Below are 22,856 nucleotides of genomic sequence, written 5' to 3' on the forward strand. Positions count from 1 at the left end.
CTGTGGGGGATCGGGGCCTGCGGGAACTCGGGTCCTGAGGGGTCATCGGCATCTGAAGGGAACACGGCGGCTCTGAGGGGATACCGGGGATCTGAGGGGACACGGGGACGTCCGAGGGAACCGCGGGCTGCCCGTGGCCCGGTGGGACAGGGACACGAGTGCTCGCGTCCGTCGGGGCCGGCGGAGCCGCGGCTTCCCCTCAGGCTGCGCTCCCACCTCTGCCTTTTGGGGCCGAGTGTTTTCACATTACCTCATAAAAGACACCAGAAAACTACTCAGAAAGGACCCTGGGACTGTTGAACAGGTGCTCAGAGCCTAATGAGTGCGGGAGTTACTGTGTGGCACAGGGCTATGTATTCACCTGTGTACGCCTTGTGTACATCCCGCACCTCACGCAGGAACCATTTCCATAAAAGAGGTGTATGTGGACTTAAACCTTTCCCATCAGGTGGGCTGAGGCCAGGGTTTGCTAGGGGAAGGTGCCTGGCCCCTGAGTCCCCAGAGCAAGGGGTAGCAGAGACAGGTAAAGTGGGGGCAGTAGGGACCTGGTTCTTGTCCCACAGAATATCTCATATGGAAAGATGTTTTTCAAAGTCCATCCCAGTGAGCCATGGAACACCAGCGATTGGGCGCGAACAGGAGCAAAGCGAATCTGGAAAGTGACTGCTCATTGCATGAAGAGCTGAGTGGAGCAGCTGCTCCCACCAAAGCTCAGCGTGAAACAGGAGTGAGCTCCATGTGCTGATGGTGGAAGGCAGCATGAAATAACACCTGGAGTATGAACCTCCTGATGAGCCCACCATAGAGCTGGAGGGCTTGGAAGAAGCATCTCCAGATAGGATTTCCTGCCATGGACTGGTCACTCCTTCTCAATTGCTCCAAATGCTGAGGTGTGTTCCTAACATTCACTAAGCACACAAAAAGTCCCAGAAAAAGGAGAACTCTGCCAAATGACTCTGGGACGCTTGGCATGTGTTTGAATCAGTTTCTGCAGCCTGTTACTGGGATGTTTTTGAAGCACCTGGACACTGTCAGGAGCGACAGGACAGGAGGGATTCTCCCATTCCTGCCCACCATGGCCATCAGGACACTGCACCCTACAATCACTCTGTTATTTCCCCTGGTATTGCAGGCAGCAGCAGGACACTGAATTGCCTCATCTCCACTGCCAGCCCCCTGCACAACCACTTCAGTTTCAGCTCCTCCCACTTCCCATACAGGTATAGCCTCAATTCCTTTGTTAACCAAAGCATCACCTCAGAATTTTGACAGAAAAGAAGCAGCCCTTTATCAGATTTGTTTGAATTTACCTTAACGGGTTGGTGGGTGGTGTTTTGTTTCCCCTAATTCCCAAATCAAGATCACTCTCCCCAAGCCCTCTGCGTGACCAGTGGCGCAGCTGGGAACGCCTTGGTTCAGCAGATTCATAAAGTCTTCCAATTACCATTTTAATTTTTTTAACTTAAGCTGTTAATTCTTGATCATAGCTCCATAATTTCGTTGGTGGTTGCCTAGGGAACAGTGATCACAATCTGATTACGTTCAATTTGGGGAGAGAAGAATCCGTGCAGTAAGCAGAAATACAGGGTGCTTTAAAAAGTCAGACCCCATAAACACAAGAAAAACTGAGAAAATAAGTGTGATAGGGAAAGGCAGACAAAAAATAGTGGGAGAAGGCAATTCTTTAAGATTTATTTCAAAAGTCACAAGCCAATATCAGAGAAGACAGTGCTACTTAGTGCTGTATTGAAAGTAATAATTAGCAATAAAAAAGAAACCCATAATGAATAGATGAAAAGAGAAATAATTAACAAATTTCTCCATTTCATAACCGGTAATTTGCATCAGCAGGGTAATCTGGGTGCCTGCAGTCACTCCATAGGAGATTGTGTCTGCAGCATTGCACCTTTTGCCTGGTCTTAGCAGGAATTTGCTCTCTTTTTCTTACCTCGGGCATCAAATACCAGTCTGGATTTTGGGCTGCAGAGGGCTCTGGCTCCTGGAGAGCCTCTGGAGAGCAGGACAGAGCAGATCTTGAGGTCAGGCTTTGGTTCTTTGAACCTTTCATCTCTCAGGTCCTCAGAGGTGCCAGGACCTCACCACCCTCACAGGGAAGGATTTACCTCTGGATGATTCCCTGTTGCCACTGACCACCCATCTCACCCATTAGCCATCATTTAAAACCCCTCCCAGGGTTTCATTTCAAGGGTTTGCACCCCAATTTTGTTTTCCTTTAGCCAGGGCTTAAGTCTCCTGGAGATGCTCCCTCTACCCTCAAGTTTCTCTGGTTTATCTGTAAGCTGAAATTCCACCCCCATAGGCAGCAACCTGCAGCACTGCCTGATCTGTTCCAGCTTCCTCTAAAGCAGTGGGTTAGATGAATTTTTAACTCTCCCTTGCTCTCAGAAGAGGGAAAAGTATTTATTTTTAGGAGTAGACCTGTCTTCCTGTGCCCTTTGTGTGTTGAGGATGCTCTGACAGAGTCACAGAACATCCTGAGAAGGGACCCACAAAGATCATTGAGTCCAACTCTCAAGTCTGTGCTGCTGTGCCCTCTGGGGAAGCACAGACAGCTGGGGTGGTAATAGAAAGATCCCTGTTCCCCCCCACAGGAGCTTCCTTGGTGCCAGCTTAGTTATGTCTTCTTTATCTCACCCTTGGCTTCCCAGTACACTGCCAGCAGCCCAAACACATGACTTACTGGATTTCAGCGCTGGCAGAGATCTTTCAGCTTGACAGGATGCCCAAAGCTGCCAGTTAACCTCTCAATGAAATGAGGCTGTTCCTTTTCATTTACACACCTCTTGGATCCTGAAGTGATGCCTCTTGAGAAGCCATGCTAGAGTCCTGGGAGAGGCCTTGGAACCCTTTCAGCTCCAAATTGCCAGGTCCAATCCAGCAGCTTTAAGAGGTCTTGGGTGTTGGCACACCTATGGGAAGTGGCACACATCCCCCCCACCCAGTGCCCCCATCCCAACCTGTCCTGCATTTTGGGTGTTGTTTGGATGGGGAAGGGGAGGTCCTTGATGGACAGAGATAAGATGATTTAATGAGCCAGCCAGCACCTTCAACAGAAGTTAAACCTTGAAACCATATATGGAGTGAGCAGGGCTGGGGTTTCTGAAGGCAGATGGTCTGAAGCAGCAGGATGGATGTCCCCACTGCTGCTGACAGGATGGGGCTGCCCCTTGGGAATAACTCCATGGGAGATGGGGGTGACAATAGCCAACAAGGAAAGGTGGTGGAGAACAGCTTGAGCCATGATCTCAGGGACACAGGTGCCGGCAGCAGGAGCAGGGTTGACAAGTTTGGTACAGGGGCTGGTTCTTCTTTCCAGAGGCTGATGTGAGAGGTCAGAGAGGAACATCCCCCAGGCAAGTGCTTCCCCACTGCCTAATCCCTGCTGTCCCTGCTGCCTCCTCTATGCCTGATCCCCACTGCTCGATTCCTTACTGCCTGATCCTGCCTTTTTCTGGGTTTCTTCCGTGTTCCTGCTGACTCTCCTGCACACTCCCAGCCTTGGGTGTGAGCTGAGTTACTACAATGCCACTGCACCTCATTGCAACATCTCCTGTCTTCTGTTCTCCTCCATGAGGAGCCTGTAAATACTTTCTTTGGCAAGATTTTTGTTTTGATCTAATGGCTCAGCTTCCTTCAAAGGCAGGCACAGAAAGACACTGTGTGAGGCAACAGGGAAGGTCACGGGGAGAACTGGAGCAGCTGTAATTGGGGAGGATCAAACCCAGGCTTGAGCAGGGGTGTGGACAGGTGGCTCAGCCCAGGCTGGCATGAGGCTCCAGCGTGTCACCGCAGGCAGTGACTGTCCCAGATCCTCCCTGGGCCCACAGTTACCTATGACTACTCAGCTGGCTGCTGGCACCACCTGAGACAGGGCCAGGGGCCCCGTGATGACGCAGATGCTGGGCAACACCACACCATTCCCAAGGTGGCCACAGCAGGATGCCTTGCAGAAGGGTGACACACAAAGGGGGAAGGCAAACAGGGAGAGGACGAGCCCTCAGCCAGGCCATGTTTGGAGGGAAGGCACGTGCCGTCCCCATGCCTGGCCAGCCTGCATCATCCACATCTCAAAATGCTCGTGTGGCTCTGCTGAGGGATAACAGCTCTGAGCCAGGCAGCTCCTTCCTGCCTCTGAGCACTGTAATGAACTTTGCTGTGTGCCGCTAAGGACGTGAGGGTGAGCAGGGAAGCTTTGCTGTGGTCTGGTGGCTGCTCAGTCACCCATGGGAGACAACTTCAGTTCCTCTGGTGTCTGGAACCAGCTGGGGGAGGGCAGGATCAGGGCTCCCAGCTGCAGCTCTGAAGATGGGCACTGGGTCCAGGCCTCTTCCAGTGCAGCCCAGTGGGAGATGGGATCTGGGCACAGGCCAGTCACAACTTCAAATGCAAGCACCCCACCTGGGGCCAGACCCACAGCTGTGACTTGCTCCAGGTACCCCGGGGAGCCAAAATTCAGCTTTGGCCACGGCCAGGAACAAAGGTGGAGAGTGGAGTCTCCCAGCTCAGGGGATCCCAGCAGTGCAGTCACGAGTGCCACTCTGTTTGTACAAGCCTCATCTTAACACCAATGCTGCTGATTCCTGCTCCTATACCCAGACACCTTCACCCCTGCCCTGCTTCTCAGTTCTTTTCCTCCTCTCCCAGCGCCAGAGAGTCCAGCAAGCAGCAAATCCCCAAGATCACAGAGAAACAGTTTCCAAAGCAGTCATACTCAAAGCCATCACTGTGGCGTTCAGCTACATGAAGGCCACAAAAAATTATAGAATCGTAGAATTACAGAATCATTTAGACTGAAAAAGCTCTCTGAGATCAAGTCCAGCTGTTCTTCCAGTGCTGCTAAGGTCACCACTAAAACATCTCCCCAAGTTTCACATCTATATGATTTTTGAACACTTTCAGGGACTCCACACTTCTCTCAGCAGCCTGTTTTAATGCCTGAATTCCTTCTATTTATCATGTGGGAAAAGGCAGTGGCTGGGGGCTGCCCTGCTTCCTTCCTGCCTCTCACGGCCTGGGGTGGGCTGGGTTCACTGGGACACCCCAAATCCCCCCCAGCACTCACAGCACCAGACAGCTGCCCAAGGGGTACCCCATGTCCCTTGTTCAGTAGAGTTCCCTCAAGCCACGGTTGTCCTTGTCCCCGTTGCAGTCCCCTTTCCCCACCCTTCTCTTCCTCCTCCCTCTGCCCACACTGTGCAAACTTTCCCCACTTTGGTGTTCTCAGCACCAGCAGCACCTTCTCCTGCCAGCTTGGCAGGCAGCGGGCAGGGCAGGGCAACACCAGCACCTGCAACCCCACTCCACCGGCACTTTCATCCTTATCTGGAACATTCCACTTGACCCCTGGAGTGGCCTGCGAGTGCTGCATTCCCACACACGGGAGCTGGCACCTGCTTCCAACAAACAGCACCAGGGCAGGGCCCGGCAGGGAGTGCGGCTCTTGGGGAGTGGGGTGGATGGACAGACGGACACAGCAACACTGCCCCTGCACTGGGAACCACCACAGCCACTCCCAGGCACTGCCCCCACAGTGTGTGTGAGCTCCTGTCACGTACACACACGGCCCCTTGCACACACACACAGCCCTACACACACACACACAGAGTCCTACACACACACACAGCCCTACACACACACACACACACACACACACACAGAGCCCTACACACACACACACACACACACAGCCCTACACACACACACACAGCCCTACACACACACACACACACAGCCCTACACACACACAGCCCTACACACACACACACAGAGCCCTACACACACACACAGAGCCCTACACACACACACACAGAGCCCTACACACACACACACACACAGCCCTATACACACACACACAGCCCTACACACACACACACACACAGCCCTACACACACACACACCCCCCTACACACACACACACACAGCCCTACACACACACACACACAGCCCTACACACACACACAGCCCTACACACACACACAGCCCTACACACACACACAGCCCTACACACACACACAGAGCCCTACACACACACACACACACACACAGCCCTACACACACACACACACAGCCCTACACACACACACACAGAGCCCTACACACACACACACAGAGCCCTACACACACACACACAGAGCCCTACACACACTCACACAGCCCTACACACACACACACACACACACAGCCCTACACACACAAGACCCTTTGAACACACTCAGACGTCCAAGTGGACACATGTGAATGTGTGTGTCCCACACCTGGCACATGTGCAACACCCAGTGCATGCACACACAGTTGTGCAACACCCAGCTCTGCACTCACACAGTGTCACAGGTGCACACAGCCACATGCACCTGGCACATGTGCAGTGCCTGGGGCACACACAGGTGCACAATGCCCTGTGTACACACCGGTGCACACAATGCCCAGGGGTGCGTGTGCACACAGTGAGAATTCACACCCAGAGCGGTGTGTACACACACAACCTCACAGACAGCTTCACAGTAATACACGCAGGGCATGCACACATGGATGGGGCACACACTGACACACACACACGTGCACAGACGTGTGTACACACACACAGACACACGCGCGTGTATGTATGTATGTACCCACACACACAGACATGCACACACATGGATGAACACACATGGATGAACACACAGATGAACACTCACACACATGAACACACCGATTAACACACACGCCGATGAACACACACAGAGATGAACACTCACACACACATGGATGAACACAGACACACACGGATGAACACACCGATGAACACTCACACACTCTCACACACATACTCACACACACATACACACAGATAAACACTCACACACTCTCACACAGCTAAACTCACACACACACAAACACTCATACACACACATGAACACTCACACACAGATAAACACACACACACACACGAACACTCACACACAGACAAACACACACACTCACACTCACATTCATGAACACTCACACACAAACACTGATAAACACACACTCACACACACACACACTCACACATGAACACTCACACATGAACACACACACACAGACACACAGAGATACACACTCACACACACACATAAACACTCACACACAGATAAACACACACAGACAAACACACACACTCACATTCATGAACACTCACACACTCACACACGAACACTGATAAACACACACACTCACACTCACATTCATGAACACTCACACACTCACACATGAACACTCACACATGAACACTGATAAACACACACTCACACTCACACACACTCACACACGAACACTCACACATGAACACTGATAAACACACACACACACTCACACATGAACACTCACACATGAACACTCACACACTTTCTCACCCTGTCCCGGTCCCGCCCCGGTCCCGCCCCCTCCCGGCGCATGCGCAGTGCCGCGCTCCCGCGGCGGGCGCGGGCGGGGCCGGACGGAGCTGGAGCCGCAGCCGGAGCTGCCCGGCCCGGTGAGTGAGCGGGGGCACCGGCACAGGGGGCGATGGGCGCCGGGGTGATGGCAGCAGGAGCGGGGGATCGGGCGCGGCGGGGGATGCGTGGGGCCGCGGTTTCTCGGCCGGTCGGCGGGCGGCCCCGCCCGGAGCTGCGGCAGCGCCGGGGCCCTTGTCCGGCTCCTCCCGCTGCCGCCTCCGCGCTCCGGCGCTGCTCGGGCTCGGTGCCGGCCTTTGCGCGGGCCCGCGCGGGTCGCTTCCCCCGTAGGCTGCGGCGGATGGAGGCGCGGGGTGCAGGCGGCTCCGCCGGGGATGCTCGGCCGCGCTCCGGCAGCCGCGGGGGCTGCGCCCCGCTGGGAGCCGCCGGCATCCCGGGGGAGCTCGGGCCACCCCTCCCTGCCGGGGAACGGACACGGGGCTGCGGGCACTGAGGGGACATCTGCCGGCCCCTCCGAGCCCCGGGGCCCTGGCTCGTGGGAGAAAGTCTCTCATGCCAAGACAGACCTTGACGGGCTGGAGCGCGTCCAGGGAAAGGAACGGAGCTGGGGAAGGGTCTGGAGCACAAACCTAATGAGGAGGAGCTGGGGGAGCTCAGCCTGGGCAAAAGGACGCTCAGGAGGGACCTTCTCAGTCCACAACTCCCTGACACGAGGGTGTAGCCAGGTGGGGGGCAGACTCTGCTCCGTGGGAACAAGTGAAAACAGCTTCAGGTTTAGGTTGGATATTGGGAAAATTTCTTCGTGGAAGGGATGGTCAGACACTGGAACAGACTTCCTAGGACAGTACTGGAGTCCCCATCCCTGGAAGTGTTCAAAACCAGGTAGAAGCAGAAAGGATCTCCCTGTCCTCTGTTCACAGCTGCCCGGGTGGCCTGTCCTGCCCCACAACTGAGCAACTGCAGGGTAGGAGCAGGGTTGTACAAGGCTCCATGAGAAACCCGTGTGTTGGGCTCCAGACCTTGTTCTTGCTAAATCCATGAGGCCAGTGAGTTTGCAGTTTGTCGTTTTTTGGGCAATTGCAAACTCGCTGGGCAAACCAGCGATGCTGTTTTTAATGCAGAGGGGTTGAGCAGTTCTTGCAGCAGGTTTGTCCCCCCTCTCGTGCTGCTGCCCCCAGCACAAAGGCAGTTACAGACACAACCATGGAGCCCATCAGGCTCCCTGTGCCCACCAGCCCACTCCCACTGCAGGGCAGCAGCTGGGCACGAGCCAACCCCTCATTCTGCAAACAGGATCCAGCCCAGCTCTCTTCTCTATTTCAAGGCCTGAAGTTCCTGTCTGGGTCAAGCCCAGACACACATATCTGTCCGGCACTGGTTGCTGGGTTTGAAGAGGGCTGTGAGATCACTGGTCCCTGCAGCACCCCACCAGCCTTTACAGCCTCTTAGAAAGTTTTATTACTGTTTGCACAACCAAGGTGAGGTTTTTATGATCTGGCTGTGTCGTGACTCCCAAATCTCTGTGAACACTGAGAAGGTGAAAACATCTCAGCAGCGAGAGCTGTGTGTCACTGAACACTCATGTCTGGTCTGGTGGCTGCTGGCCCTGGTTGCTCTTTGCAGGACCTGGAACTTTCTGGACGCACCCACCTCGGAAATCACTCGCTCTTCCTGAAAACAGTGGCCGTAAGAAGTCCTTGCCCTGCTGTGGCTGCTTAATTTCCAACACAGACACTGTGAAATTTCCCGATCCAGTGCCAGTGGAGAAAGTACCCAGGAACTGAGAGCCCTCACCAGGTGTGTGATGCCACCACCCAGGCACCACGTGCTCCTCAGCACAGCTGTGGAGGTGCAGGCACCTGGCAGCTCATCTTGTAGGGATGACACGGTGTCTGTGTCAACCGGCAGGAAGACATGCAGGGTTTATATTAAAAAAGGCAACGTCTGCCATTTCCAGGCTGGTTTCTATGGGAACAGGACATCAGAAGAGCAGAAATGCGGTGTGTGCTCTAAAATAACTGCCAGCTCCCGGGAGCACGTGGCCTTTGCTCGGCCCTTTCTGCTGAGGCGGTGGCCGGGCACAGCCACCCCCCGGCAGTGAGGCAGCATGGAAGTGGGTCAGGAGGTGGGATGCTCTGGCCTTGATCCCTGCCGATCCTCAGCCTGTCCTCATGTAAATCCACCCGCAAAACAGCTCTGGTCCAGGCTGGCAGCTGGTGCCACCACGTTATCCAGCACAGCTTAGTACTGCTGTAGGGCCTGCTGGAGACCAGGTGGTGAGAACCAGTCTCCTATTCACTCATGCAAGCTGTGGGCAAGCAGCAATGTTTCCTTCCTCACTGACTTCCCTGGGGATGGCCAGGGTGTGTCCACACTCACGTACTCAGGAGACCCTTCCTCCTGCCTTGGTAAGATGCAGAGAGCAGGGAGAGGAACTGAGTTGTTCTCCTAGAAGCTGGTGGTGGTGGCCTCTCTTTTCTCCCAGATCCATCCCTGGTGGGGACAGCCCAACATGCTGCCCATGTCCTCCTGTGAGGCACCTTGGTGCCTCTGAGGTCATCATCAACCTGTGGCACTCTGTCCTCCCTTTCTGCTGAAGATTGGCCCAGACATGGGTGCTGGGCCCTGCCTGAGCTGCCTCTGGTCATGGACATCTCAGGGCTGATCCAGGCAGAACCACCCAAAACAGGTTTTCTCTTTTGGGTTGGAAAAAAACATGTTTTGGATGCCAGAGCCTGGAAAACCATTTTTGCTCTAAAATCCATTAAGATCTTTTGTAACTTAGCTTCTTCCTCCTCTCATCTCCAGCAAGCGAAAGGTCCAGAACGAGTCTTCTTGGAACACTTAAAAACTTGGAAAATATTCATTGGCAATAATGGAGTTTTCAGTCTTTGCATAGTGTTTGCGTTACCCAAGAGCTGCTTGACATTTTCCCAGCAGCAACTGTAGGACCCGTGGGGGCGGTCGGGGGGGCAGCCTGAGTTTGAGGGTGCGGCAGGGCTAGCAGGATTTGGGATTTCTACGAGGGCAGCAGCCTGCTCCTGCCTGACCTGCAGCATTTGTCCTCTTTAAAGTGAGCCACAACTTTGATTCCCTTGGTTTGCTCTGGATTCCTTCAAAGGGGTGCATGACAAAGGTTTCTGCTTTGGGGTGGGGGGCTTATTTGGGGGTGTTTCAGATGCTGCTGTATGGGGTACGTGTGTGTGGGGCCTGGGGGACCTGCTAAGGGATGCTGTGGCACAGCATGGACTGTTCTGCTTGGCCACGTGTGGACCAGAGGTCAGCTGGAGACATGGCACTTTGTGAGGCGCTTGAAGGTGCCTTTGCCAAGTCTCCATTGCTATTCCTTTCCTGCTTGCTCTGGGCAGGGCTTCTGATGGACTTTTCTGGGCTGAAGCATAAGATCTCTTCTTCTTTTTCCTGCCTGGAGACAGATCCTTGAACACAGATGTCCCCGACGTTGTGGGAATCTGTCTTCTGTGCACGGAGTGGCAAAGAGACTGTGGGTTTTTTTGTGCTCTGAGGACACATCTGGGTTTAGGGTTGAGCCTGGGAAGGTGTGTGCCAGGGCAGGAGAAGGCTCCTGGGTTTAGAGTTGGGGCTGGAAGGTGTGTCCCAAGGCTGGAGAAGACTCCTGGAGGGCTCGAGGAGCTGGTGGCAGAGAGCAGGTGAGGCAGGTGAGCATTGCTCTGGTGCCTGCAGCCCTGCATGAGTCTCAGGTTGCTCTTGCTGCAGCCCTGTTGCCACCGGAGCCGTGCTCGCTGTGCGCGTTCCCCGGCACCAGCCCGGGAGCCAAGGTCGGCAGGCTGGGCCAGCAGCCTCCCCTTGCCTTGGTGTGGCACCCTGAAAGCCCTGCTGAGGTTGCTGGGTGCACCCAAGGAGCTGATACCATCCCACCCAGGGCTGGAGAATGTGCTGTGGAGCATCTGCTGTGAGTTTTGTGCCCATCCATGTCCCCTTGAGAGCTTTCAGTGCTGCCAGGCACTGGAGCTGGTGCTCCAAAGAGCACCAGCTTGGAGCTGACCCCGGCAGCTGCCCACTGTGATCCCGTTGGGATTTGCCGTGTTTAGAGGCTGGCACTGCTCGGGGGGAGCTGCTGGGAGTCCAGCAGCGTGGGCAGGAGGCTCTGCTTGTGCCAGGGCTGCCCCTTCCTTCTCCATGCCACCCTGCAAGCCCAAAATCCCAGCCTGTGTCCTGGTGGGACAGCAGTGCTCCGTCAGGAAATGCCACTGCAAATGGAGACACAAACAACTTGAAGCGATGGCGGATGCTTCCCGAGAGGGGGAGGAGGCAGAGGGGGATTGTCCTCAAGCACCGACCTTCCCTTGTGCTTCCCTGCCCTTTTCACATCCTCGCCTCTCCGAGCAGAGTTTCTGCTGGGAAAGCACCGGCAGTGTTGCAGAACCAACCCTTCACAGGGCAGGAGGTGGAGGCACAACTTGGAATCTTCACCCATCGCAGAATAATGGGCTGTCAGGGGTTGGACAGCCTTCCTGGGGCTGGTGTTTGCAGTTCTGTAACCCTGTGCTCCTGCAGCTCGAGGAAAGCTGTTCCTGTCTGCTGCTAGGAAGGACCCAGGTTGAATATCGAAACAGCAGCTTCCATCTCTGGGAATAGCCATGCCAGAAACCAGGGGCTCTTAGGAGAAGGAACACTATGGTTATTTTGCCCTGTCTGGGGTCAAGGCAGCTGCTGTGGCACCAGGCTGGAAGCAGAGAGCCCCTGGATGGGGTGTGGGCTGCTGCCCTCCTGCTGCCCAGTTTCAGCAGCACCTGGCACTCATGTCTCTCTCCTCTCCTCCAGGGTCCTGTGGAGCGTGGTGGCGGCACTGGGCCCCTTCTGATGGGAGGATGGTTGTGCTCAGGCAGTTTAGGCTGCTGCTCTGGAAGAACTACATCCTGCAGGTAGGCTGGCACCGTGCACGGGGGGCTGCTTCTGACACTGCTAAATGGGGGTACATCAGAGCTTGCCCATCCTCTGGCTCCTCCAGGAAACCTCCTCTGTGGACACAGGGCATCTCTAGGAGGAGAACAGGTTATTTGTGCACGTGGTGTCTTTTGTGCTGGGCTGTGTGACCTTATGGGCTGTGCTAGCTACTCAGTTTCCTTGTCCCCAGCATCCCCCTCCTGCCCTCTGGCAATGAGCTCAGCTGCGGTTCTCCTGGGGCAGGGTAACCCACACCCCACTCGTGTGACAGTGGGGTTTTTGGAGCTGTCTCATTGCACAGCCTCCTCTGGAAGTGCCGGTGCCTCCAAAACCCACTGGGGCCCTGGGGTTTTTTTCCTCCATTGTTTTCTACCACTCTCAGGAGCAGCTTTTAGGGGTCTTTAAAATGTTAGACCCCTGGCACCCACTGCCAGCCCACCTCCCACTGTGGCAGCTGGGTGGTGCTGAGGGATTTGGGAACCCCAGGGCTGGCAGGTCCTGGCTGGTGCTGGCCGAGGCTGCAGCCTCTTTAAGCAGCATGCGGGTGTTCCTGGGCGGATGCTGTGGCTCCGCTGGGACCCGGGGCCAGCCCTGGCAGAGTGCAGGGGAAGAGGAGGGAGCAGGGGTGGCTGCAGCCTGGCTTTGCCCTTTCAATTACCCATCTGCAGCTCAGCACAGCGTTGCTGTAAAAATAAACCAAAGGAAGAGGGAAGTGCTGGCTGCACCCGGCCTTCCAGCAGGCACAGAACGGGGAGCAGGGCTTGGAAGGGATGAGAGGGACTGGCAGCAGGGCTGATTTGCAGCTGGGAGTATCCTCCATCCCCTCTGCAGAGGAAAAGCGTTGTTTTCTGGGTGTGCTTCAGGGTGGGCACACATCTCAGCGTGTTTTCTAAGGCCACAAGCTGACTCGGGTCTACTGTGCTGGGATACAGCTAAAAGTCCTGTTCCTGATACAGACACAGAGCTCCCAAGTCAGCCCCACCCCGCTGGAGGATGGGTGCTGGCACACGTGGCACTCCAGAGCTGCTCCAGTCAGCAGAGGTGGTGATTATGGATGAGTATCCCTGTCACCTCTGGAATACAGCGCTTGAATAGCTTCTGCTGCAGGGCTGGTGAATGTGTATGAGCCTGCAAGTTCAGGGAGGCAGAGAGCTGTTCTGGAGGCAGCCCAGGAGATAGGGAGAGGTTTAGTACAGTAGTAAATCAGCAGGAGGCAGCTGGGATGCCAGGGCTGCATTGTAAACTCATCAGACATCTGCAGCGTTGGCTTTTATGAGCATGGCTTTGGGAAAGCTCCTTTTTCCCTGCCTGCCCACGGCTGCTGCTTCCTGCCTATGCTGCCGGGGCTGGCTGTGGCTGGAGCAGACTGTTCCTCCCAAGGGAAGCCCCAAGAGGTGTTTTGGGTTTTGGCAGTGGGTGCTGAGAGCCAGGGAAATTGTAATCCCTGTATCATCTCCTGACATACTGCCCAAGATCCCATTCACCCTGGCTCCTGCAGGGCTATCTCTCTTCCCAGGATATCCAGGCTGTGCTCAGGGCTCTCTACCTTCTCCAGAGACTCTGCCTACCTGAGCCTTCCCCCTGGCTGCTGGATAAAATCCAGTTGCTGAGACAGCAAAGTTGTGAGACTAAAGCTCTTGCTTCTCCTCTTTCCTAGTGGTGCTCCTCTTTCCAGCCTGGCAAAGGGAAGGGTGGAAAATCCCCAGGTTTTGTGAAGCCAAATTAGCCAGAGGCCTCAGAAAAGGTTAATGCTGCTGCTGCTGCTTCAGGCACGTGCTCTGAGTGAGCAGCCATGAACCCCTGTGGCCAGGGACATCTCTGAGCTGTCACTGCTGTGGCTGAGGCTGAGTGTGCTGTGCTGCTTTTGAGCCTGGCCTAGGGTGAAGGCAGCTCAGTTTGCAGGAAGAAATCACAGAGTCTCAGAATGGTTTGGGCTGGAAAGGACCATCCATCCCACTGCCCTGCTGTAGGCAGGGATACTTTCCACTAGACCAGGTTGCACAGATGATCATAGTTCCCCTGGGACATCAGTTTGAAATGCTAATTGACCTGGGTTGGATGCTAATGAACCTGTGTTGGTGGGGGCATTGTACAGGACAGGTAGCCCTGGGGAATTGGATGAAGCTCCAGAGTGCAGCGCTTGAGTTCATTCTCCAGTTGCTTGAACCTCAATTAAAAAAAAAGGAAATGAGCCACTGTGTGTAGTGCAGTAGTGGCTTGGGTATGCCCATGGGTGTGCTTGCTGTGCTGCAGCTGTCCTGTAGCCAGAGGCTCTGCTGGGCCCCATCCTGGGATGCAGATCTCATGTCCAGCTGCCTGGAGCAACTCAGCTCCAGCAGGAAAGGTTGCATTGGTTCCAGCAGTGTTGCTGCACGAGGCAGAGCCCCAGGGCACAAGGAAGGAGCAAAGGACCGGCCTAGGTTATTCACCCCAGCAGTGTGGTGAGGAAGGCTCTGATGGAAGTTGGTTTGAGCTGGAGCAGTGCTTTGGGTAGGGGACACCTTGGCTGGAGAGTCCTGAAGAGTGTGGGAACCAGTGGAGTGTCATTCCTGGCCTCTGGAAAAACCCAGGTTGTGAAACCCTGTAGAATACAAGAATGTATTGAGAACACTCCTTGATGTTCTCATGCCCTGAACCTGGTGACTGTGCTCATCTACCTTCTGTATTTGCATCTTCTTTTTTTATCTCTTGAGGGGGGGAGAGAGAGAGAGTGAGTGTACTATATATGGATAGGTATCTGTATACAGATACACACCTAAGGTAGATATCTAGATGTCTGTGTACATATAGATACATAATATATTTTATATCCTTACCCCCATCATATTTGTATGTTTGCCCTGCCCCGCAGAAGCGGCAGATCCTGGTGACGCTGATCGAGGTTTGCCTGCCGCTGCTGTTTGCCGCCATCCTGATCGCGCTGCGGCACCGCGTGCACTCCGTCAGCCACCCCAACGCCACCCTCTACCCCCCTGAGTCTGTGGATGACCTGCCCAGCTTCTTCTCTTCCCAGCATGCCAGCAACCCCTGGGAGCTGGCCTATGTCCCCTCCAACAGCAGCGCCGTCCGGAGCATCGCCGAGGCGGTGGAGAAAGCTCTGCCCATCAACATCAGAGGTGAGCAGGGCTGGGGCTGCCCCTCCTGCCCCAGAAATCGCTGTGAATCCTTACTCTGAGCAGCCTTCTCCAGTGGAAGGTGTCCCTGCCCATGGCAGGGTCTTGGAACTGGATGGTCTTTCGTGTCCGTTCCAGCCCAAACCATTCCATGACTGATTCTAAATCCTCATGCTCCCGGAATACCATTTTTTTCTGAACTTCAAGGTTATCGTTTGATTTTAATTTTTTTTCCCACTAAAATGACAGGATTTTGGGTTGCCTTTTGGTCTCATTTTATTGCAGTTTCCATCTAGAAAAATATCACCCTAAAACAGTTACGGAAGGTGGCAGCGCTTCCGTGTGAAACAGTATTTTTGGAATCTTCTGGCAGAGAAAATTTTAGCACTTGGTATTCCAAACTGTTAGGATTTTCTGTGGGAATGCTGACTCCTACTCTCAAGGAGGAAAAATGTCTGCATGCCCAGGATACAGGGCAGCATCCTGTGTAACTCCCCCATGTCTGACAGCAGGCACAAGCACATCTCTCCCGTCCTGGGCCCAGCGATGCTCCTGCTGATGGCTGAGCACCAATGCATGGTGCATTGCCCTGCCCCATCCCTGCATCTCCCTGCTTTCCCCTCCACAGCTCAGGGCTTCCCCTCGGAGCGGGACTTCGAGGAGTACGTCAGGCTGGACAACCGCTCGGGCAGCGTGCTGGCCGCCGTCGTGTTCCGGCACCGCTTCCCGCACAGCTCGGCCCCGCTGCCCCTCCAGGTGAGGAGGGGAGGTGGGCACAGCGTCTCCTGCCCAGGTGTCACCCAGGTGTCACCCAGGTGTCACTACCATCTGTCCCAGCCCCCTGTGACCCTCAGCGTGCTCCTTGCAGGTGGAGTATGAGCTGCGCTTCAAGTACAGCCCGAGGAACGCCCCGCGGAGCGAGCAGACGGGGCTGAACCCCAACCTGGACCGGGATTGGCACACCAGTTACCTCTTCCCGCTCTTCCAGTTGCCCGGGCCCCGCGAGGCCAAGTTTGCTGATGGGGGGACACCAGGTGAGCACGGCCGAGGACATGGGGTCACCTTCCTACAGCACCTGGCAGGCTCTGAGCTTTTCAAGAAACAGGTTCATTTAAAAGAAATTATTAAATTCAGTTAATTATAATGAAGTATCGATTTATATTTATACCAGTATTAAGTTTATTTCTGTATAAGACAAACAATTCTTAAAGTATGTATTTATTTTATAGAAAAACAAGAGATTAAATATTTATATAGATATTAAAATTTTTAAATTGACATATATATCTTTATGGATAGATAAATAGTTAAGTGGTTATGTGTTTGTATAGATGTTTACATTCAGTTTTATATATACATATATATACATATTTATATATATACATATATATACAATTCATCAAGTAGTGATACAATTTTAAATTAATATTTAAATACTAAGGTGTTAAATATGTTATAATAAATATTTAATTATTAATGGTAGATAGGCTTAATATTTATTTTTATATTAATTCTTATGTCTTTATTTTGTTGAATCATTATTTATTTCTTAGATATAATTGGACTATATTTACAATTTTGTTACATTCATTAGAGCAATCCTTTATTTAAATTTTATCCTGTGACTTCATGGGCACTGCTTGGCCTCTGGTCACCTCCGCTGAGCAGGGCTGGATAGGAATAAATTTTAATGTGCATGAATCACTTTAAAATTTAATTTTTTTCCCATTTCGATTTTTAATGGAAATTTTATTTCACGATCCAAACTGCCCAGTGTTTACTGTACTGCTTAAGTACTTGAAAAGTAAATAGAGCAGTTCTGTGGTTTGAGGTGTTTAAGGGCAGCCAAACCACTGGCAGAGCAGGAGCCAGCAAGGACATTGTTGGAGCTGGTGCTGGCTTAGGACTGGATTTTTGGGAACTTCTCCTGTGGTGGCAAAGGGAATATTTCCCTCAGTGGGATTTCTCCCTCTGTATTCGATTGCAGTGTCGAGGGAGAGCGAGGGTGAGGAAGTGGTTGAACGGGTTTTGCTCACAGTGTGTAAACAAAGCAGAGCCCCAGAGTGTATGCTCAGTACATGAGTTAATATCAAACAAAGTTCCCAATTTCATAATTCCACTTTTATCTTCTCTCTCTGTGGGTCATTTTAGCCTACTGACTTTCAAAATGTTCATTTGAAGTTTTGTTAAGAGAATTTAAGTTCCTGTTCAGGTAACACTTGGCAGAAATTCCACTTAAAAATAAACTATGTTAAGTTTATTTTGTTATCTAAAGGTGTGTCTAGAGAGGTTTAGATTGGAGATCAGGGAAAGGTTCTCCCCTCAGAGGTGCTGGCACTGCCCAGGCTCCCCAGAGAATGGGCACAGCCCCGAGGCTGCCAGAGCTCCAGGAGTGTTGGGACAGCGCTGCCAGGGATGGACAGGGTGGGGTTGTTGGGATGTCTGTGCAGGACCAGGGATTAAACTCATGATCCTTGTGGGTCCCTTCCCACTTGGGAGATGCTGTTGGGAAATTAAAATATTTTCAGTGTTTTCTAATGCACAAAAACTTAAGCCACACATGTGAGTCACAGGATATTCTTTTTCACATTGCAACCTGTGTCTTATTTTTTATTCTTTTGGTTTACAAAAAAAATGGGTGAAACACAAGCCCAGTGACTTGTGGTGGTTGATGGTGATAGAGGATCTCCCCATTACAAAGTCACAGCCATGCTGCAGGACAGTGACCATGAACAGAGTTTTCCTGGCAGCTCCTTCTAAATGATGGTTATGGTTTGGTGTAGTGGAAGGTGTCCCCGCCCATGGCAGGATGTGGAACAAGATAAGCTTTAGGGTCCTTTCCAACCCAAAGCAGCCATTCTGTGAATTTGCTGTGGGATCAATCCTTCTCCTGTCCCCTGTGTTACAGTGATGCTTGTATTGCTTTTCTTCTACACTCCAGTTTTAGTCCCTGTCCTCTTCCCATGCAGTCCTTCCCACAAAGGCTGTCCCTCCAAACCCCAGACCCATCTGTATTCCTGGTGTGGTTCTTGCCATGCAGGTTATCTCCGGGAGGGGTTCCTGGCGGTGCAGCACGCAGTGGACAGGGCCATCATGCAGTACCACACCAGTGCCAGCTCTGCCAGCCTGCTGGAGAACATCACCGTGGTGGTGCAGCGCTTCCCCTTCCCGGCCTACGTCAATGATCTCTTCCTGCTGGCCATCCAGAACCAGCTGCCACTGCTGCTCATGCTCAGCTTCACCTACACCTCGCTCAACATCGTCCGCGCCGTCGTCCACGAGAAGGAGAAGAAGCTGAAGGTGAACTCTGGGATGTGCTCCCCTCCTTCTGCAGCCTTTCCCAATGGATGATGTCTTTAGAGTAGGAACAAAATCCCTGCTGGGTGTAGAGCCAGTGAGCAGGAGGTGAGGATGGCAGTGGATTAACAAGCCCCAGGGAAGAATGTTGCTAATCCTGCTGCCATGAGGAGGCTGCGTTCTCCTTGCTGTGCAACCCGAGGGTGCTGAACCTCAGGGATGGTGTTTCTCCTGGGCTGGGAGAGAGGGCAACGTGTGGGTTCCAGAGTTCGTGGACTCAAGAGTTCAGCCTGTTGGAAGGAAGATTTTTGCCTTTTGCATGTAGAGACCCATTGTGTGTGTGCTGTGGGACAGCTGGAGCTCGGCCGCGTGGTTGCAGCAGCAGGGCTTGGCTTCCCCCAGGTGTTGGATGTCCTGCCCTGTGCTGGGTGGCCCTGGTGGCACCACTGGCTCCCTGCTCTGGGTTTGGGCTCAGCTCAGCTCTCTGGAGGATCCTGCAGTGGTGGCAGCCCTTCTTTGGGGAGGTGGGGGACACCACGCCATGCTGGTGGCTGTGCAGGACCACTCTGGTGGTACATGGGGGTGCCACCTCTTTGCTTGTGCTATGGGGAAGAACCACCTCTGCCTTGCCCCAGCCGTGCCTGGGGACTGTGGGTGCAGCCCTGGGTGACACAGTGACCTCCCACAGGAGTACATGCACATGATGGGCCTCAGCAACTGGTTGCACTGGAGCGCCTGGTTCCTCATGTTCTTCCTCTTCCTCCTGGTGTCCGTGTTCTTCGTCACCGTGCTTTTCTGTGTCAAGGTGAGCATCTGTCCCCAGGCCCTGAGCTCTGTGCTGGCACGGCACAGGAATGACAGGGCCACTCTGCCATGGGATGGTCCTTGTGTCCCAGGACTCCTACAAAGACTAGAGTTTGGGTTTCCCAGACTGAGATGGACTGCCCCTCAGTTGCATTCATAGCAGGGGTGACTCCCCCGGAGGGAAGTGGGGGATGGATCCCCAGGGACATTGCATGCAGAGCAGGAGCACCCTGCTCCCACAGCCTCTGGAGGGTGTTGAGCTCTCCCCTCTTCCCCCATACCAGGGGAAGCAGGAGGGGGGTGTCTGGGTGCTGGCCAGGGTGTCCCCTGCCCCTTAGACCCTGCATCACATGGGGGCAATCTGTGTTTCCTCCCCCTGGAGTGGTCTGGGAGTTTCTGGATGTTCTCACCCATCTCAGTTTGTCTCCAACACTCAGAGAACATCAGGTCTGTGCTGCTACAGCCATGGCTGGCTCCAGCAGCTCTGGGCTTCACAAGATTTTCTTGGCAGGTGAGCGAACAGGGAGCGGTGCTCACCAACAGTGACCCCACCCTAGTGTTCACCTTCCTTGCCATCTTCTCCATCTCCTCCATCTCCTTCAACTTCATGGTGAGCACCTTCTTCTCACGAGGTGAGTCCCCTCACAATGCCTCCTCTTGTTACTGACCACTTTGACTTGTGGAGGGGGCATTTCTTCCCATTTTTGGCTGCATTTTCTACACAGTGTGTGGAAAGGGATGTGAGTACTGTTGCTTCCCAAACCAGAGCAGGTCCAAGGGATGGAGCTCCTCTACTCTGAGGCAGGCTGGGAGAGCTGGGGGTGCTCACCTGGAGAGGAGAAGGCTCCAGGGACACCTCAGAGCCCCTTCCAGGGCCAAAAATGGGCTCCAGGAGAGCTGCAGAGGGACTTGGGACAAGGGATGGAGGGACAGGACACAGCGAATGGCTTCCCACTGCCAGAGGGCAGGGATGGATGGGATATTGGGAAGGAATTGTTCCCTGGGAGGGTGGGGAGGCCCTGGCACAGGGTGCCCAGAGAAGCTGTGGCTGCCCCTGGATCCCTGGAAGTGTCCAAGATCAGGTTGGATGGGATTTGGAGTAACCTGATCTAGAGGAATGTGTCCTTCCCATGGCAGAGGGTGGGACAAGGTGTTCTGTAATGTCTCTTGCAACCCAGACCATTCCCTGGTACTATCACCAGCTCCTGCCTTCAGGCCTCGTCTGGCTGGCTTGGCCCCAGACTCTGCTCTGGGATGGGCAGGTGGCTTCTGCAGCTGCCCACCATGGCATTGGGGTTGGGGACAGGCTCCTGCCGTGCTGTGGGATGTGGGCATGTCCTTGTTCTGCCCCCACACAGCCATGCACAGGATGTCCCTGGGTGGGTGAGGAGCGCTGGCTGGCATCACCCTGATGTTTTCCCTCCCGCTTTTCCCTGTGCTGGCAGCAAACGTCGCCGCTGCCGCTGGTGGCTTCCTCTACTTCTTCTCCTACATCCCCTACTTCTTCATCTCGCCCCGCTATGACCTGATGTCACACAGCCAGAAGCTGGCATCCTGCCTCATCTCCAACGTGGCCATGGCCATGGGGGCACAGCTCATCGGCATGTTTGAAGGGAAAGGTGAGCAGGGCTGTTCCTGGGGAGAGGAGCATCTCCTTCCTGGTGGAAAGACATCGGGGAAGAGAAGCACTTTCCTTCTTCTTAGTAGAGCTGATTGCTCCCATATCTCCAAACTTGTGTCTGTTCCCTGGGCAAAATGCCATCCTTGCTTTAATTACCAAGGGAATTCTGTCCTAATGGAAGGGAATCATTGCATTTCCTCCTGTACAATATGCATCTTTAATTTCTTTAATCTAAAAGAGTCTGCTGTTGGTTCCAGCAGAGCCATGCATTTACTAAATGTGCCAGTGGCTCGGTGGCTGTAGTTATGGAGGGGTGATGCTGGAGAAGGGATCGTTTCTTCCCAGGCAGTGGCAGAAAATGGCATGGAAGGAGCATGGTGGGGTGGGGAGGCTCAAGGTGTCTCTTTCCCCTCCATCTGCAGAGGATTATAGAGCTGTGCAGGTGCTCCTGGTTACGGAGCAGTGAGCTGGCAGAGGGGCTGCTCTCTGCCAGTCCTGGAGAAGATGGACTTCCTGGGGATGCAGGGGTAGCAGTGTCCTGTGTGCCTTGCAGGGACTGGCATCCAGTGGAGGGACCTCATGAAGCCCATCAGTGTGGATGACAACTTCACCTTGGCCCAGGTGCTGGGGATGCTGCTCCTGGACTCGGTGCTCTATGGCGTGGTGGCCTGGTACGTGGAGGCTGTGTTCCCCGGGGAGTACGGTGTGCCACAGCCCTGGTACTTCTTCCTCACGGTGAGCACTGCTTACACCCCTTCTCTGGGCTTGAGGGGCGTCGCTTGGGACAGTCCCCACTTCTGTGCCATGCAGCTGGCCAGTCTGATGGGCGAGGGTGGCACCATCTGGCCTCCAAAATCACGGGGTCTGCAGCATGTCCTTACTAAAGGCTGATACAGCTGTAGGTTTTTACTGTGGATGAAGGTTGTCTTGGCTTTAAATCTCTCTGCCAGCACTTTCTGCAGGGTGTTCTTAAATGTCTCCAGGTCCAAACAAAGGCATTGGAGAGAAACCCCAGGTGGGAGCAAGCAGATCCAGCTATTTGACACCCCTGAGCACTGCCATGCAGGCAGGCATGGGTGACCTGTGTCCCACTGCCAGCCACCACGTGCCAGGGGGTGGGTGACAGCTGTCACCCCATCAGCTGAGCCTCCCTCACTCTGCCAAGCCAAACACTTGGCATCACCCTCAGCAGCTGCAGCTGCAGTGGGCACTGTGGCTCCATGGCTGCAGAGAGGATATGTTCTATTTGGATACTGGAGATGGATCCTTTGTTATTTGATAGAGGGGCTTTTCCTTCTCCCTTCCAAATTCCTCATCCCAGAGTGGATTCACTCCAGCATCTCACTCTTGCAGTCAGACCAGGGAAACAGAGATGTGGCCATTGACAAAAGCTGATTTTGCGTTCAGGAGTTACTGAATTACTATTCCCATGGGAATTTAAGGTCCCAAACCCTTAGTTTCATTCCTAGAGGGCCAGGTCAAAAAAAAGGGGCTGTCACTGCAGCTGCTGGACCCCAGGATGTATTTAGTGTTTCTCAGGGGTTTTGGAGGGGATGATCATCCATGGGCTCCCTGGGCAAGATGATTCTGCCTGAGTGATTTTACTTCTCAGTGGCATTTTTCCCATGGAGATAAAGATGGGGAAAAGCTGGTGTGTAACCC

The 22,856-nt window shown here is 53.8% G+C and overlaps 1 protein-coding gene across 3 annotated transcripts in view; it reads left to right on the forward strand.

Moving 5' to 3' along the window:
• Nucleotides 1-7,424: 7,424 nt before the first annotated feature.
• ABCA3 (ATP binding cassette subfamily A member 3) overlaps nucleotides 7,425-22,856 on the forward strand; it is a 31,568-nt gene continuing 16,136 nt past the window's right edge. Inside the window, exons 1-10 of one of the 3 annotated variants that reach the window (XM_086854186.1) lie at nucleotides 7,425-7,513; nucleotides 12,237-12,337; nucleotides 15,211-15,475; nucleotides 16,101-16,228; nucleotides 16,341-16,506; nucleotides 18,513-18,772; nucleotides 19,458-19,574; nucleotides 20,085-20,205; nucleotides 21,019-21,192; nucleotides 21,748-21,929. In XM_086854186.1, the coding sequence (XP_086710312.1) occupies nucleotides 7,435-7,513; nucleotides 12,237-12,337; nucleotides 15,211-15,475; nucleotides 16,101-16,228; nucleotides 16,341-16,506; nucleotides 18,513-18,772; nucleotides 19,458-19,574; nucleotides 20,085-20,205; nucleotides 21,019-21,192; nucleotides 21,748-21,929 (1,593 nt within the window). In that variant the 5' untranslated portion in view covers nucleotides 7,425-7,434. Of the gene's footprint in view, nucleotides 7,514-8,324; nucleotides 9,231-11,787; nucleotides 12,012-12,236; nucleotides 12,338-15,210; nucleotides 15,476-16,100; nucleotides 16,229-16,340; nucleotides 16,507-18,512; nucleotides 18,773-19,457; nucleotides 19,575-20,084; nucleotides 20,206-21,018; nucleotides 21,193-21,747; nucleotides 21,930-22,856 lie in introns of those variants that run through there. The other 2 variants (XM_023936433.2, XM_086854187.1) reach the window with 2 other exon arrangements.

Source organism: Cyanistes caeruleus, chromosome 17, assembly GCF_971803275.1.
Source record: "Cyanistes caeruleus chromosome 17, bCyaCae1.hap1.1, whole genome shotgun sequence".
Taxonomy (NCBI): Eukaryota; Metazoa; Chordata; class Aves; order Passeriformes; family Paridae; genus Cyanistes; species Cyanistes caeruleus.